The sequence below is a fragment of the Centruroides sculpturatus genome, unplaced genomic scaffold (assembly GCF_000671375.1).
Source record: "Centruroides sculpturatus isolate CEXI.00-Female unplaced genomic scaffold, Cexi_2.0 scaffold1673, whole genome shotgun sequence".
In the NCBI taxonomy this organism is placed as follows: domain Eukaryota; kingdom Metazoa; phylum Arthropoda; class Arachnida; order Scorpiones; family Buthidae; genus Centruroides; species Centruroides sculpturatus.
Window position 1 is genome coordinate 37,455 of NW_019386135.1, and position 16,598 is coordinate 54,052.

Here is a 16,598-nt window from a genome sequence, read left to right on the forward strand (position 1 = left end):
GAACAAAAAATAAAAGTCAAAATATTCATATATTTTTTTAATATTCTAATATATTAAAAAATATATAAAAATATATGTTTAAATGTATGTGATAATTTAAAAAATCAAATAGTTATCCCTGAGAGTAATAGTATATAAAAAATAATGGATTTAAATTGAAATACATTACAAAAGAATCATACAAAAAAAAAGAAGCAGCAAATAATACATGTTATATAAAAATATTTAATACTTTCAAACAAGAAATTTAAAAATGTTAACATTCAACTATTAGCAAAATATAAATGCAATTAAATAAACAACATGTGACAGTTTCAACTGACAGATATTCAGCAACTCCAGTTTCCATTCTAATAATTATTTATTAATTTATTATAGATTTTTTTATAAAATAAAATTTACTTTATTTATTTATTTTTTAATAATTATTCTTCTGTTAATTATTCTTAATTAAGAAACAAATGAATAACATAAGCAGTATTTTTCCTCTAAGCAGGTTGATGACAACATTAATAGGATATTTTGTTGCTATAAGATATCTTAACTTATTTCAGAATTGGTGTTGTGCCATTTGAGATGCTGAAAGAAAATAAATTTTTATTAGTGTTTTTTGTCCTCCATTTAACACTAGAATTCCAAAACTCTGTATACCTAGAACTACTGACAGTAGTCAAAATGACTACTATTTCAGAATATGCTTTTTACAACTTGAAATTAGTTTTATATCATAGTTGTACCAAAAATAACATTCTAGAATATTATATAATTTTAAGGGACAGTTTTATAAGTTGGGGTTTCCCCCTCAAATTGGAGGAACTACATACATTCTGTTTAATAAAAAAAATTAAGCACTGAAAACTACTCCATGTAAATTTTTTTTGCTGCCTAACACAAACATTATCTGTGCATATATAAAAGTAGTTTTTTTTTTTTAGTGTCTAAAAAACAAGCAATGATAGTGATAATATTATTCCAAAGATTATCACATATAATTATTTTATAACAAAATATTTCATGTATCTTTTATACCAGTAAGAATTAGTATACTCAAAAAAATATAGTAAATTATATATTATACCCCATTGTAGAGAGGTTAATTCTAGTTCGTTCAAGAGTAGTTGATTATGTGAAATCTAATGATGAGATTCATTATTACTATGACAGATTATGAATGTAATTTGTATTTCACCTTTTGATTCACTCTCCGAAATATTTACTGATATATTTGTAATTTCATCTCCAGTAAACAGATGATAAAAATATCTATCATTAATTTTTGTGCACACTACATGAATAACAAGACTGAAGCAAAAATTTGTTCTAACAAAAGATGCAGAAAATGCAAACAAGAATATTAGAAACATTCATATAGAAATATTAATTTTCATAAGTCATAAATAGACACACATAGCAAAGTTGAAAAAATAAAACAATGGTATAAATCAGGGATCAAAATGATTGCTTTCCGCAGTTGTAAGTAGAAAACCTTAATTTTGGGGCCTCTTGATTTTATCAAGATAAAATTCAATGGTAATGCAAAACATTCAAAATTAGGAAAACCAAAAATTTCTGCTTCCTGTGACAAACTTAACTGGGCGAGTAAGTAAAATTGAACAGCAATCAAAATGATTGTTGTGGTCATTCTAATACCCATGTTTTCAATTAATGCACAGAGTCCATTTTTTATTCCTTGACCTGACTATGAAAATATTTTATTTTTAATTATATACTTTGACATAAAAAAAGTTAATAAAAAATAATTGAAATTTACATAAAATTCTCACTAAAGAATTTAAATTCTAAATACTTTGTAACAGTGCTGTGATATACATTAAAATGATTTGTGATAAATTGATTAATTGTTTAAAAAATTTTTTTTTTGAATTATTAATACTGTTTGATATTGAGATTGAGTATTTTGTCTGGATATTATTAAACTTCATATAAACATTATTCGGTTTGGAATCTTTCAGAAATTTGGTCATTTTGTAATATAGTTGGTCATTACGAATTTTTTTCTTCACGTTTATGTAGAAAATAGTATTAGAAATTTTAATGCTAATTAATCAAAATATTAATAAATCACAATAATTTAATCTATGTTAGGTTCATTTTCAATAATGGTACATAAATAATCATGACATAAATAATAAAGACATAAATAAATTAACTTGAATTACTTATTATTTTTTATAATTAGTTTAGAAAATGTTTATATTAAGTTTATGTAAAAAATATTATTTCTCTATCTGCATTTATTTATTTCATATGAATAATTATTAATATTTATTAGCATAATAATAATAATAATAATGTAATTTTATTCTATTTAAAGATAATATTAATTTTGCAATTTAAATTCATATTTTTCAGACATTTTTAAACAATGTTAGTTGGGCAGTTTTAGGAGTGGACGAAGCACATCGCTTAAAAAATGATGACTCCTTATTATATAAATCATTATTTGAATTTGACACAAATCATCGATTACTTATTACTGGAACACCTTTACAAAATTCATTAAAGGAGCTATGGGCTTTATTACATTTTATAATGCCAAATAAGTAAATATTTGTGTTTAATATTTTTTGGTGTTTTATGTATATATAAAGACTAACTACTAAAAATTATATTTTTGTATAGTATAATCTTGATAACTTTGTTAGTTTGATATGTCCAGTAATCTATCACTATTTGACTCTTGGTGATTAATGGCACTGTTGCCAAATCATAGATAAACTTTCCACTAATTCAAACTTCAATTCTTATTAAACATCACATGATATTGAGTCTGAGCTTGGACACAATATTAAAGATTGTTAGGCTTGTATTTTAAGATGCTCAAACAAGTATAACACAATACTGTATAAATATAAAAATTAGGTCGTCAAAAATATGGTATCTTCTGATAAATTTTCCGTAGTCACTTCAATTTTTCACAAAATTTAGTGGTTATTCATTAATTTAGTAACATGATTATTGGCAATGACAGTATGCTCAGATATTTTGATTGGTAATCCAACTTATGTTTTTCTGCATCATTAATGTTTGTAGGCTGTCAAATTTATTTATTGTTTCTTGTTCGTTTTCATTGCTTGCTATTCTGTATATGTTGAATTACAAATTACCAAGATTGTACTGTACTTTAAATATTTAATTTTAATATAAAAATAAATTTTAATTCAGCTGTGAAAATAAGTTTTAATGTTTCAATTATGGTTTGTTTTAGTTATATAGCTTTTCAACCACAAAAACACATTATCAAATATATAAAATTTATATCATTAGATTTGGTTCTTGGGAAGATTTTGAAATTGAACATAAAGAAACAGTTGACAAAGGATATACAAAATTGCATAAACAGTTAGAGCCATTTCTGTTGAGAAGAGTTAAAAAAGATGTTGAAAAATCATTGCCAGCTAAGGTAACTTTTTTTAATCAAATATACAATAATTACAAGAATTGACTATATTGTTTATATAGTCAATTCTTTATTAATTTCTACTATAATTAATTATCCAATTTTGTTAGTTAATCATAACTATTATTATGAATTTTTATAACGTAAAAGTTCATAATAATAGTTAAAGTAAATTTACAAAAATTAACTCATTAAAAAATTTGGTCTGGAATTAATAAATGTTTTTTAAACATTTATAACATTTTTCTTTTGGAACAATGATATGATATTAAATTACTTTTAAAAAGAGCTTTTAATCATCTTGTCAAATAAAAAGGCATTTTTTAAATGAACTTGTAAAAATGTCATCATTTTATGCCAAAATAAGAATAATTGAAAAAAGTTTTGTATGGTTTTTATCATTAATTTAAAATTAAGTTTATGTTATCTTTTAAAATTCTTCTTATTGGTCTGTTACTAAGTTAAATTCTAAGAATAAACATTTGAAATGTTATTTTCAAGGTAAAGTATTGTTTTGCTAATTATCACTTTTAAAACTTTTTTTGTCGGTTAAATATATTTAAGTTTGTAATAAAACAGTTAAATTTCATTTCTTTTTTCAAAAAGTGTTTAGAAAGTTTTATAATGTCAATATGTTTTATTTACATTTACTTTTTACTTTTGTGTCTGTTTATTAATTTCCATTTTATTGCTCTCACTCCTTGTAGTGTTTTCTTACTGGTGTTCCTGAGCTGTGTTTTTCTGATTCAATCTGTAAAATAAAATACTAAAACAGTTCTCCCTTATTTTGTCTATTTATAAAGCCATCATCACTTGCAGATCTTTCTTTTACTCAGAGATTTCTGTCTCATTACAAAAGAGGTTCATGTCTTTATATATATCCATTTGAATTTTCATTTATAACTGATTCTAATTTATATAGAATGTAGCATTTTTTGTTTTGTGATATTTATATAAAAATTTAATCAGTAATTGAAAAATAGTTTCAAAAAAATGAACAGTAAAAGAAAGTTTAGATTTTTATTTTCTATTTACAAAAATTGATTTTTTAATTTATTTTAAATTCTAATTATTTAAGATATCTTTTGTATTAGTATGTACAGTAATAATTGAAAATTATTACTGTACATACTAATACATACATATAAAAGTTATAATTAATGCCAATACACACACACACAAATATTTTAATGTCATAACCAACATTACATGACTGGTTTCGCAGTAACCACAGCCAGTTTACAGATGTTTTAGGTATTGCAAACGTTATAGTTACATTTATAAAGTATAAGAGTAATATGCATTATAGCATAAAGTATTACAATGAGAGGTTGGTATATATGTTATAAGTTTACAATTAGGAGATGAAGATTAAGTATACATGTGTTGTTTCACATAGAAAGAGAATTCTTATAATACACGAGACAAATTTTTTTTTTTTTTTCACATGTTGAGAAGGGCACGACAGTGTGTATGAAAGTTATACAATAAATAATGGGTTATATGTAACAGAATAAAATACAAATATGATAACTACATTGAAAAGATTAAGGGTGTCAAGAACTAAATGTTTACACTCAGGGTTTGAAACATTCATCCTGCATCGTGAACAGTCCTTGCTCTAGCAAAATCTATACTAGAAGATTTCCTCGCAAATTCCTAAAAATTTTAGAAGAAACCCCTAAGCATTCAATTCACATTTAAGTTACAGTTGTAACCTTTCAATTTGAATCCATAATACTTCCTTATTGCATATGCACTTGAAAGTAGGTTCATAGAACAATGTTTTAGAGGCACAAAAGAGAAGAATTCACCATATATCACTTTATATCTCTTTAATACACTAAAATTCTTGCAAAGATTCGGTACTGTTGCAGACCACTATAGGAACATTCTCCCACTAGAAGAGCCCAATCACATCTTCATTTCTGTGTTGAAATTCAATGCAATATCTATGTAGAGTGCTGGGAGGCTTTATGAAGGAGTTAAGTATGGATGTTTATGATTTTGCCATAGCTTTTAATTATATTATAAAAATAAATAAATATTCCATTATTGTTCACAAGGTCATTATGAGAGCATGGCCAAGAGTAACCATGGCTAATGAGGATAGATTTGAGTTGTCTTTCTCTTTCAAGTATTACACAATTGAAGAGGCCAATACAGTCAACCCCCCCATAACACTGTTGCCAATACAGTCAACCCTCCCATAACACTGTTGATTATTCTGTTTTATATGAATTCCGTGTTGTACGAGCCACATAGATTTTACAAATATGTAAGCCGTTCATAGCCCAGCACACATATTTGTAAAATCTAAGTGACTTGTACAACATGGAATTCATATAAAATGGAATAATCAACAGTGTTATAGAGGGGTTGACTGTACTATATGTTGAAAATCTGCAAAAAATTGATTTTTCAGAAACATAAAATTAAGATCATACTAAAATGCTTCAAAACATATTTGAATAATTTTACAGCTAAATAAATTTGATATATTTTTATAATGTTTTTTAACATAAATCAATTAGATAATAAATAAAGTAAAATAATTTTAAAGATTTTGTTTAGATTTTATGTTGAATAATTATAAATTTTTATTGACAGTAACTGCTGTCAGTTTCTATTACAGTTTAGAAAAAAAATTTTTTTATTTTATTTTTAGGTGGAACGCATATTAAGAGTAGAAATGACTTCTATACAGAAACAATATTATAAGTAAGATTTAATGTTTTTTCCTTTAAAAATGACTAAAGTTTTTTTGTACTTTTTAAAAAATAATATATAAGTGCATTTTAACCTTTGTTTTTAATTTATAGATGGATTTTAACTAAAAATTACAAAGCATTAAGTAAAGGATTAAAAGGAAGTTTAACAGGCTTTGTTAACATTATGATGGAATTAAAAAAATGCTGCAACCATGCAATGCTTGTTAGAATTCCAGAAAATTTTGATAACAGTGATGCTTTGCAGGTATTTTATTTACATTAAGATTTTTTTTGTCTATTTATTTTTTAGATTATAGAAATATCTTAGTTTATTTAATGGTAATACATTAACATTTTTATGTACTTAAGAACAAAAAAACGTGTGTGTGCACAACTGTCAGGTTAGCACCACATTGGTGATGCCTACGTCTGGACTAACACCACTGCGTCTTTTGGGAGGACACAAACCACCATGCTGTTAGGTTGTTGCCTCAAGCGTGCAGTCTCACGTGTAGGTGGTTGGGTTCAGAATGGAGGAAGTTTAGAGATGTGATGGAAAGAAGGCACTCTACTACAGGTTAAATAAAACTAATACAATATTTATTTATAGAAAAGGTTATACACCTCTGACAAGAGTTGCGAGACAATTTAGGACGATAATAACAAGTCATTAATTAATCATGAGAGTTTACAAGTGATTGCAAGTTGCTAAATACCTGAGGTTGATAGTGCTCAAAGGTGGTCTCATGCTTGCTGACTTAACTGATTGAGGATTGCCATAGAAAAATTTTTAATCTTAGGAGATAGTTCGTCCTTGAAATGCATAACAGTAGGTGAGGAATTATTCAGTACGCATATTCAGTGGAGCTGGATAAGGCACAGTACTAAATGGTTGGAGGAATGGGCAATGACTGCTGAAACTGGCCATTCCTTGGTATATTAAAACAGCAAAATATGCTAGGGATGTCAAAAAGTTGTAGGAAAGGTTCACTTCCAATGCTGAGAAAGTATAAGTTGAAGCACTCTCAGGACAGAAAGTTGACATACACTAACTGCTGTTGAAGTCCTCCTGGAGTTGTTTCTCTTTTTATTTTGGGGTCCTCTCTTTTCATATTTCCATTTTTGGTTAGTGAGTATCAAAAAAAATATATATATATAATCGTGACATCCATGTATGAGTTTCAGAACTTATTCTTTTATAACTTTCTGAATAAACCTTCTCTAGCCAGTCCAAGTTCCCCTAGACACACGCGCACTCGAACTTTACAATGTTTTATATAAAGTATCTGTTTATTTTTATGTTAATTAAATTCAAACTTAAGGGTGCTACTTGTATAAGATATTAAAAAAAATACTTGCTATAGATAAAAATACATTTTATTATATATTTTTCTAAATTATTATAAATTATGTGTTTGTTATTCTTATATGTAGATAATAAGGTTTCTAATAATTATAAATTCAATTTTTTAATTTTAATTTCAAATTACTCTTTTTCAGCAATTGCTTCGAGGAAGTGGAAAATTTATGTTGCTTGACAAATTATTATGTCGATTAAAAGAAACTGGGCACCGTGTTTTAATTTTTTCTCAGATGGTTAGAATGCTAGATATTCTCAGTGATTATTTACAATTAAGGCATTTTCCATTTCAGGTAAACTTTAATACTATTTGTGATATATAATTTATTTCTTTTCATTTTGATCTTCTCTAAATTGTTCTATAATCCGATATATTACTAATTTAAGTCATATTCAGATAAGTAATCTATATATATAAAAATGAATGTATGTGTGTCTGTCCTTCATGCATTACCACACCATTTATCCGATTGCCGTGAAACTTTGGGAAGTTGTTTAATATACTCCCACGAAGGTTTCTGGCATAGTACGATTGCCATGAAACTTTGGAAAGTTTTTTAATACACTCCCACGAAGGTTTTTGGCATAGTACATTTATCCTACGATAGATGGCGTGCGTGTATATGAGCACTTTACAGTGTGTTCACTCGATTTCAAATTGTGAAGACCATTTCCCCCTCCAAAAAATATCTCTATATAAGCATTTGTTATTTACGATATTTGTAATAATTTTTGTTTAATCAGTTTATTTCAACTATTTTTTGCTAATTACGTATTCACTCGAACTATGTTAAAACCTTAACTGTATCCCGAACAACAACCGAAGTTGTAGGAGGAAATTCGCCTATTTTACCGATTTAGGGATCCCCTCTTCCAAATTTTAATATCAACTCAATATAATTTAAAAANATGGGTATGAAGATTGTGTCATCTGGATGTATTGGCCTGCTCAACACCCAGATCTCAATCCCATAGAAAACCTCTGGGATGAATTTGAACATTTGGTGAGGTTTAGCTCAACCTAACCTTATTCACAGACAGAGTTGATCACTTTACTGCAAATAGAATTATAAAATTTCCCAATCCCCCATATTCCAGGGACTGATGAATAGTTTACCATGAAGGATAGCAGTTATCACTGAAAATGGCAGACTTACTAATTACTGTGGTTAATAAATACTATTTTATTTCCATACAATGTCCAAACATTTTTGCTTATTTAGTGTAGATGCATTAGATCAGCATTTCTCAAAATAATTATAAATTCAATTTTTTAATTTTAATTTCAAATTACTCTTTTTCAGCAATTGCTTCGAGGAAGTGGAAAATTTATGTTGCTTGACAAATTATTATGTCGATTAAAAGAAACTGGGCACCGTGTTTTAATTTTTTCTCAGATGGTTAGAATGCTAGATATTCTCAGTGATTATTTACAATTAAGGCATTTTCCATTTCAGGTAAACTTTAATACTATTTGTGATATATAATTTATTTCTTTTCATTTTGATCTTCTCTAAATTGTTCTATAATCCGATATATTACTAATTTAAGTCATATTCAGATAAGTAATCTATATATATAAAAATGAATGTATGTGTGTCTGTCCTTCATGCATTACCACACCATTTATCCGATTGCCGTGAAACTTTGGGAAGTTGTTTAATATACTCCCACGAAGGTTTCTGGCATAGTACGATTGCCATGAAACTTTGGAAAGTTTTTTAATACACTCCCACGAAGGTTTTTGGCATAGTACATTTATCCTACGATAGATGGCGTGCGTGTATATGAGCACTTTACAGTGTGTTCACTCGATTTCAAATTGTGAAGACCATTTCCCCCTCCAAAAAATATCTCTATATAAGCATTTGTTATTTACGATATTTGTAATAATTTTTGTTTAATCAGTTTATNGTCTGTCCTTCATGCATTACCACACCATTTATCCGATTGCCGTGAAACTTTGGGAAGTTGTTTAATATACTCCCACGAAGGTTTCTGGCATAGTACGATTGCCATGAAACTTTGGAAAGTTTTTTAATACACTCCCACGAAGGTTTTTGGCATAGTACATTTATCCTACGATAGATGGCGTGCGTGTATATGAGCACTTTACAGTGTGTTCACTCGATTTCAAATTGTGAAGACCATTTCCCCCTCCAAAAAATATCTCTATATAAGCATTTGTTATTTACGATATTTGTAATAATTTTTGTTTAATCAGTTTATTTCAACTATTTTTTGCTAATTACGTATTCACTCGAACTATGTTAAAACCTTAACTGTATCCCGAACAACAACCGAAGTTGTAGGAGGAAATTCGCCTATTTTACCGATTTAGGGATCCCCTCTTCCAAATTTTAATATCAACTCAATATAATTTAAAAAGACAAATTACAATAAAATGGTTTATTATCCAACTATCAGAAATTTCACAACATGCCAAGGAAGAGAGGAAGGAGCAATTAAATAATTAAAATTATAAAGGATTAAAAAATATATATATATATAAATGGAGAATACTGCAAGTGTATGAGCTAAATTTGGAGAATCCGTGCTTCTCGCATGGACAACTGTATGTGGCCGGCTCACACGTCAGAAAACCTTCTGATTTGTGTATGCACCAGACGGAAAAACAAAAAATATCGTTTATCCACTAGCACTCCAATAAATAAATAGAATTGAAACAACATTTTGAAATGAATATTTTCCTGATGAAAACGAATAATAATAATAAGTTTCAATAAAAATGATAAAATGTAAATTTAATTTAATCATAACGAGTTTGCTTGAATTTCGTTTCTTCTGAGATCGCAGCAATGCGCAACGGGTAAGCTAGTAATGTTATAAGATCTAAGATCTAAAAAATTAAATTTATATTCCAAATAAATTTTATTATTTTAAATTAAACATGAAATCACTGAGATGAGAAGAAATATCATAGAAAGAATGTGTGTGTGTGTGTGTGTGTGTTCGTGTTTTTACATAGATGTATTTATATACACTATGTGGACAAAAGTGATTGGGCATTCCTATCAGTTGCATTGACACTTGCAACACCCTCATATTCAGTGTGGTAAAGAATGGTAATGAAAATAAAACTAGACCATTCACTGGTGAAATGGCTCAAAGAAGATAGTTGTTCAAGTTTGAAAAGTGCATTTGTTAATTGGAATCCATAGACTAGAGGGTGTTGCAGAGAGAGTTGTATAAAGACAGGGATCATTTCTTGCATTCAATAGCACAGGAGTTTCAGATGACAAACTGTGTGAAAGTATTTGACCGAGACACTTTGAGAAATGCATGCACTTGGCTATCTTGGTGAGCAGCTGTCCATAAATCTTATCATCACCAAGACAATGAAGTCCAGCAGCTACGGCTACGTTAGTTTAAAAAATACAGAAATTGTACATTGGAGCAATGGTAGCATGTATTATGGTATGGAATGATGAATTGTACTTCAAGCTTTTCTGATCAGATGGCTTCGTCTAGATTTGGTAGTTATTTGGAGAATTACTTCCAGAGTGTGCCGTGCCGTGCCAACTGTAAAGCTTGGGGATGATAGTGATAAGCTTTGAAGTTGTTTCAGTTGATATGATGTGGGTCCACTAGCTGTTTTGCATAGAAATATGAACTCTGTGGTGTATTAAGGTACTTTGATAACTTGATAACTTGATAACTTGGTTCTCTTAATGTTGTGGCACTTTTACTGACATAATGAATATTACTTACAGAATAGCACTGCCATTTTTAATGCTTTTAGGAGTACACCGGATGGGTATGAAGATTGTGTCATCTGGATGTATTGGCCTGCTCAACACCCAGATCTCAATCCCATAGAAAACCTCTGGGATGAATTTGAACATTTGGTGAGGTTTAGCTCAACCTAACCTTATTCACAGACAGAGTTGATCACTTTACTGCAAATAGAATTATAAAATTTCCCAATCCCCCATATTCCAGGGACTGATGAATAGTTTACCATGAAGGATAGCAGTTATCACTGAAAATGGCAGACTTACTAATTACTGTGGTTAATAAATACTATTTTATTTCCATACAATGTCCAAACATTTTTGCTTATTTAGTGTAGATGCATTAGATCAGCATTTCTCAAAGTTGGCAATAATGCCCTTTTGTGGATGATGAGTAAATGTAGGGGGGTGCTGGAGACAGGGTATTGAACAGTGACCAAAGGCAAAATTGGCGTCACTGAAAACTGTTCTCTTTCCTCTGTTAAACTGATAAGAGGAAACATTGCATTTAATGGTTTCTGGATGTTGAGAACAATGTACGGTAAGGGCACAAAGTGTGAGATTCATAGAAAAGTTTTCCTAAGAATATTTCCAATCCTTTCTCACACAAGAGAAAATGGGTTAGGGGCATTGGGTATAACAAAAGAATAAAGGGGGCAGTGGACCAAAAAAGTTTGAAAATCACTGCATTAGATTAACTACAGTAGTTTCATATTATGGATGCATACTAAATAACACATAAAACATTAATTAATTTAATTGAAGAATTCTGCAGAAGTATTTATTATAATTATATTTGGGTTTTCTTTGATTAAACTGTGATTAATAGTCAATACAGTCGACCCCCCTATAACATGGTAGATACGTTCCGATTTTATGAATCCATTTTCTACGAGTCCAGCCAATCACAGCCCGGCACGTATGCAGTTTACGGACTACGGCTGTCTTTGGAGACATCATTAATATTAATATAATTTTTATGGACATTAAATAATAAATGGTTTCTAGTAGGTCCACTGCTCGTTTAAACTCAATGGTTTGTACAATATCCGCTATTGGTCTAGATTCGACCAGTCCTGTCGCGACATGAGTGGATGATGACGTTTTACCGAATTATATGAGTTTTTTTTTACAGTGTTTGTACAAATATTGTCGCAATGTTTTTGCCGTGATATAGGAATCCGAACTAGAGGAACCAGTGTTATAGGGCGGTTGACTGTATTTTTAAAATTAACTTTTACAATAATATTGTATTTATTGTTTGGAATTTTTACAAATATGAAATTTTAGCTAATTAATTATTAATAGTAATAAATTATTATATATTTTTCTAAATTATTATAAATTATGTGTTTGTTATTCTTATATGTAGATAATAAGGTTTCTAATAATTATAAATTCAATTTTTTACATTTTAATGCTGATGGATCTCAGGTTTGGATTATTAATCTATTCCTAAATAAAATATAAAATACTAAGTTTAATATGTAAATATTTATTTTTCTTGAATATTTTAAATTATTATTAAAGAGAATTTTAGAAATTCTCTCTGAAAAACTTTAAAAACATCTTTAGAAACAGATGGGTGAATTTTAACATAAAGGATTTTTATTCATTTGTCAACAAAATCTTGTTAGTAAGTTTTCTTTTCGGTTTGTATTATTTTGAAATTACTGATTCATATAATAGTTGCAAGAGAAAATATTTCACTTTTATTATTTTACATCCATGTAATGAAAAGAAAAGAAAAAAAATGGGAAAAGAAGTAAAAAATCAAATGCAATACAGTGTTGCTATGAAATAATTAGGATTTTATTGTACTTGTACTTAGTCTTAATAACAAATAGTTTTTTTTTTTGTCTGTAGAGAAAAAATTGATGTTTATGCTTGTAAGAAATGCATTACAGATACAGAATCATACATGGCTAACTATGAAACCATAATTTTTAGAGAATGGCATTTGAAATTAGACCAACCTTCAATTGCCAACCAAAAATTTGCTATTTTATGTAACTTTTCAGAATTTTACATATCTGTTTCTAGTCTCAAAATATAATATAATATAAGGTATACTCTGTTGTTGAAAAACTGCAAAATTTGAGTTAACTGTATATGTTTCTATATCCATGATATATAATAAATGTTTGATCTTTCTCAATTGTCATTTTATATCTGAAAACATTATGACTATTTAAATTTTATCTTTTTTGTAAAAATAAATTTAGAAAATTATAATTTAAATTTTTGAAATTTAATAAAATGTCACTGATTAAGGGAAAAAAGATTAATTTTTTCTGTAATTAATTTGTCAATATTGAATAAGGATGTAAACACATTGTCTTTGAATAAAATAAGAAAGATCAGGTTTAGAACAGTTATTATGAGTGGTTCATTTTAATCAGTCGACTGGAATAACTTTAAAAAATTCACAACAAAAAATGTTAGACTTTAGAGGGGCCACAAGATGATGCCATCAGTTTCATCAAAGATGGTTCTACATTCATTTTTCTAAATGGGAACCCCTACTTTTTATTACATATTATGATTCTACATTTTAAAAAGATTTTAACTGCAACATTTTTTTCAAGAAGATACAGTTATGAGCATTTGAATTTTTATGCAGTGATCACAGCACTTGCACACACACATTTGTTATCAACTGTGAGGTTTATTGAAAAAAGGAAGAAAATAAGTTTAAAAAATAATTATGAACTTTGGACTTGACTTTTACTGACTTTTATTTAAAGAATTTTTTCTACAAACAGAACCAACAACTAGAGAATATATAATTTGAAGAATTCAAACAGCATGTACAAACATACTGTGGAATGTATTACTAAAACATCTAGCGATGGGTTGCATAGCTTTTCCAGCTGTTATGAGATTTCATTTTAAAAGTAAATTTTATATTATTAATTGTAATAGCATCAAACCCAGTTTTATTTTTTATCTGTTATGAGATTTTATAAAGAAAAGTTTTTATATTATTAATATTTATAAAATATTAATAATATAAAAAGCTTATTTTTGAGGGTAGAGATGAATTTTATAAAAAAAAAACTGTGCTAATAATGAGTGAAATTGTCATTAAGTCTGACCCCACTTGAGATATGACATATGACTACCTTTTATCTCTCCACCCCCTTGACCTTTCATAACTTTCGATAATTGCATCTCTTTAAAAAAATAAAATAAAAATGTTTGTTTTTGATATAGAATCATAATATGCAATTTAAAAAATGGGAATTCCCATATAAGAAAATGAAGTTGACCCAGTTTTCACTGATTTGTAGAGCCATTTATGATAAAAATGATAACCCCATCTTGTGACTCCTTTAAAGAGTAATATTTTTGACGTAATTAATATTTTTGCATATTTTTCAAGTTATTCCAGTAGATTCATTAAAATGAACTACCCTGTATATACATGTATGTAGATATAATAAAATATTTGATTTTCAAAGAATATGTGTAATTGTTTTATATTTATTTGTGTTAAATTTTGTTATAATATGTTAAATATATTACTTTTTTTAGGACTTTTGTTTTTTGCTTTCTACAAGAGCAGGCGGTTTAGGAATAAATTTAGCAACTGCAGATACAGTTATAATTTTTGATAGTGATTGGAATCCACAGAATGATTTACAAGCTCAGGCTCGTGCTCATAGAATTGGTCAAAAGAATCAGGTGAAAATATCTTATTCCTTTGCCATTAAGACCAATAAAATTTTTGTGTTGCATAATATAAAACTTAAAATTGTTAAATTTCATTTTATCAATAAAAATATTTATATTAAAATTAATTATGATTATTAAGTTTAAATAATTTATATAAAACAAAACTTTATTGTGTGTATTGATTTTGCTTACAATAATAATTAATAATAAAAATAAATTATTAATTAATATATTAATATTTTTCAAATGAAAACTTTTATTAACTTTTCATAATTTCTCAAAATATTACAGGTTAATATATATCGTTTGGTAACAAAAGGAAGTGTAGAAGAAGATATTATTGAAAGAGCTAAAAGGAAAATGGTTTTAGATCATTTGGTAATTCAAAGAATGGATACTACTGGTAGAACAGTTCTGTCTAAAAGCAATGCACCATCTAGGTATAAAGCTTTTATTCATAATTAAATTTATTTTTAATTGAAGTTGAGAGTTGATTTATTTTATTAAAATATATTTTTCTTAATTTTGCTTTAGTCTTCTGCTAGATATCTGAAAGTGATAACATAAAAAGTACACAAAGAAACTATATTGCTTTTATAATCATTAATTTTAAGATCTTTGTTTTACCTTTTGAAACACTAAAAAGTACTTTTTGGGAGTCTGGGATTCACATAAATTATTTATGATTATTTATTTATATTTTATTACTTGAGGAGTACATTTAAGGAATTTACTAAAACTATTTGTATATTCAAATTGTTTGAAGCATTTTTCCTATAAAAGGTTTTAAGAAGAATTTTATATATAAAGATATGTTCATTTTATTTTGAAAATTTGTTGTTATGAGCTTAGATATGTTAGTCATGCTATATATTATCACAATGTCCACGTAAACTTCTGTATATATAAAAGTATCTCTCATTTAATGCTGGATATGATTAATGCACAAAATTAATTTCAGTAATCCTTTTATATATGCAACAGAAGTTTTAATTAATGCTGCTTTAACAGCTGTCTTTACTTAACATAGGTATGTTGTGCATGCAGCTCTAAGGTTTCATTTTATTTTCAAATTAGTTACTCATTTTTTCATAGAAAACTCTTGCAGATGACTAAATTAAAATATTTGTTATTAACCTAAAGTTTGTTTTAAGAAAAAAGTAAAATAGGAAGAAATCACTTAATTATATATTACATGTACAGGGTGATTCAAAAGTCACGGAAATTTTAAAAAATTAATAACTCACAAACTATTTACAGTGGGATGATGCAGTTTTCACAGAAATGCTTAGAAAGATGTGGGATTTTTTATGCATAATAAAAATTTCAGTACCAAAATACTTACATTTCTTGCCATAGATGGTGCTTGATAAGATTACATAATTTGTGTAGTTGTTACTACAGCTTACACTAACAAGGAGAGCCTACGGCTTTGGGGTAACGGATTTTGATGATCTTTGGTGTAGAGGTAGTACACGATGTAAGTGTACTACCTGTAAAATACTAAAGTGCAATACTCAAATATAATGGAGAAAATCGAACTTAAAGTTTTGTTAGCACTTTATATATAAATTATACGTATTTCTATACGAGCGTCCTGTGGCAGAGTGGTAACGAGTCTGATTCATAAGCTTGAGTTCTCGGGTTCGATTCTCGCGTATAATTTTTTTTTT

General features: G+C 27.7%; 1 protein-coding gene across 1 annotated transcript in view; it reads left to right on the forward strand.

The window, feature by feature from the left end:
- LOC111613759 (chromodomain-helicase-DNA-binding protein 1-like) overlaps positions 1–16,598 on the forward strand; it is a 97,577-nt gene that overhangs the window by 13,452 nt on the left and 67,527 nt on the right. The window contains 8 exon segments of the mRNA XM_023355106.1: positions 2,374–2,564; positions 3,289–3,424; positions 6,090–6,142; positions 6,244–6,397; positions 7,633–7,804; positions 12,620–12,681; positions 14,785–14,934; positions 15,217–15,365. Of these exon segments, the coding sequence (XP_023210874.1) occupies positions 2,374–2,564; positions 3,289–3,424; positions 6,090–6,142; positions 6,244–6,397; positions 7,633–7,804; positions 12,620–12,681; positions 14,785–14,934; positions 15,217–15,365 (1,067 nt within the window).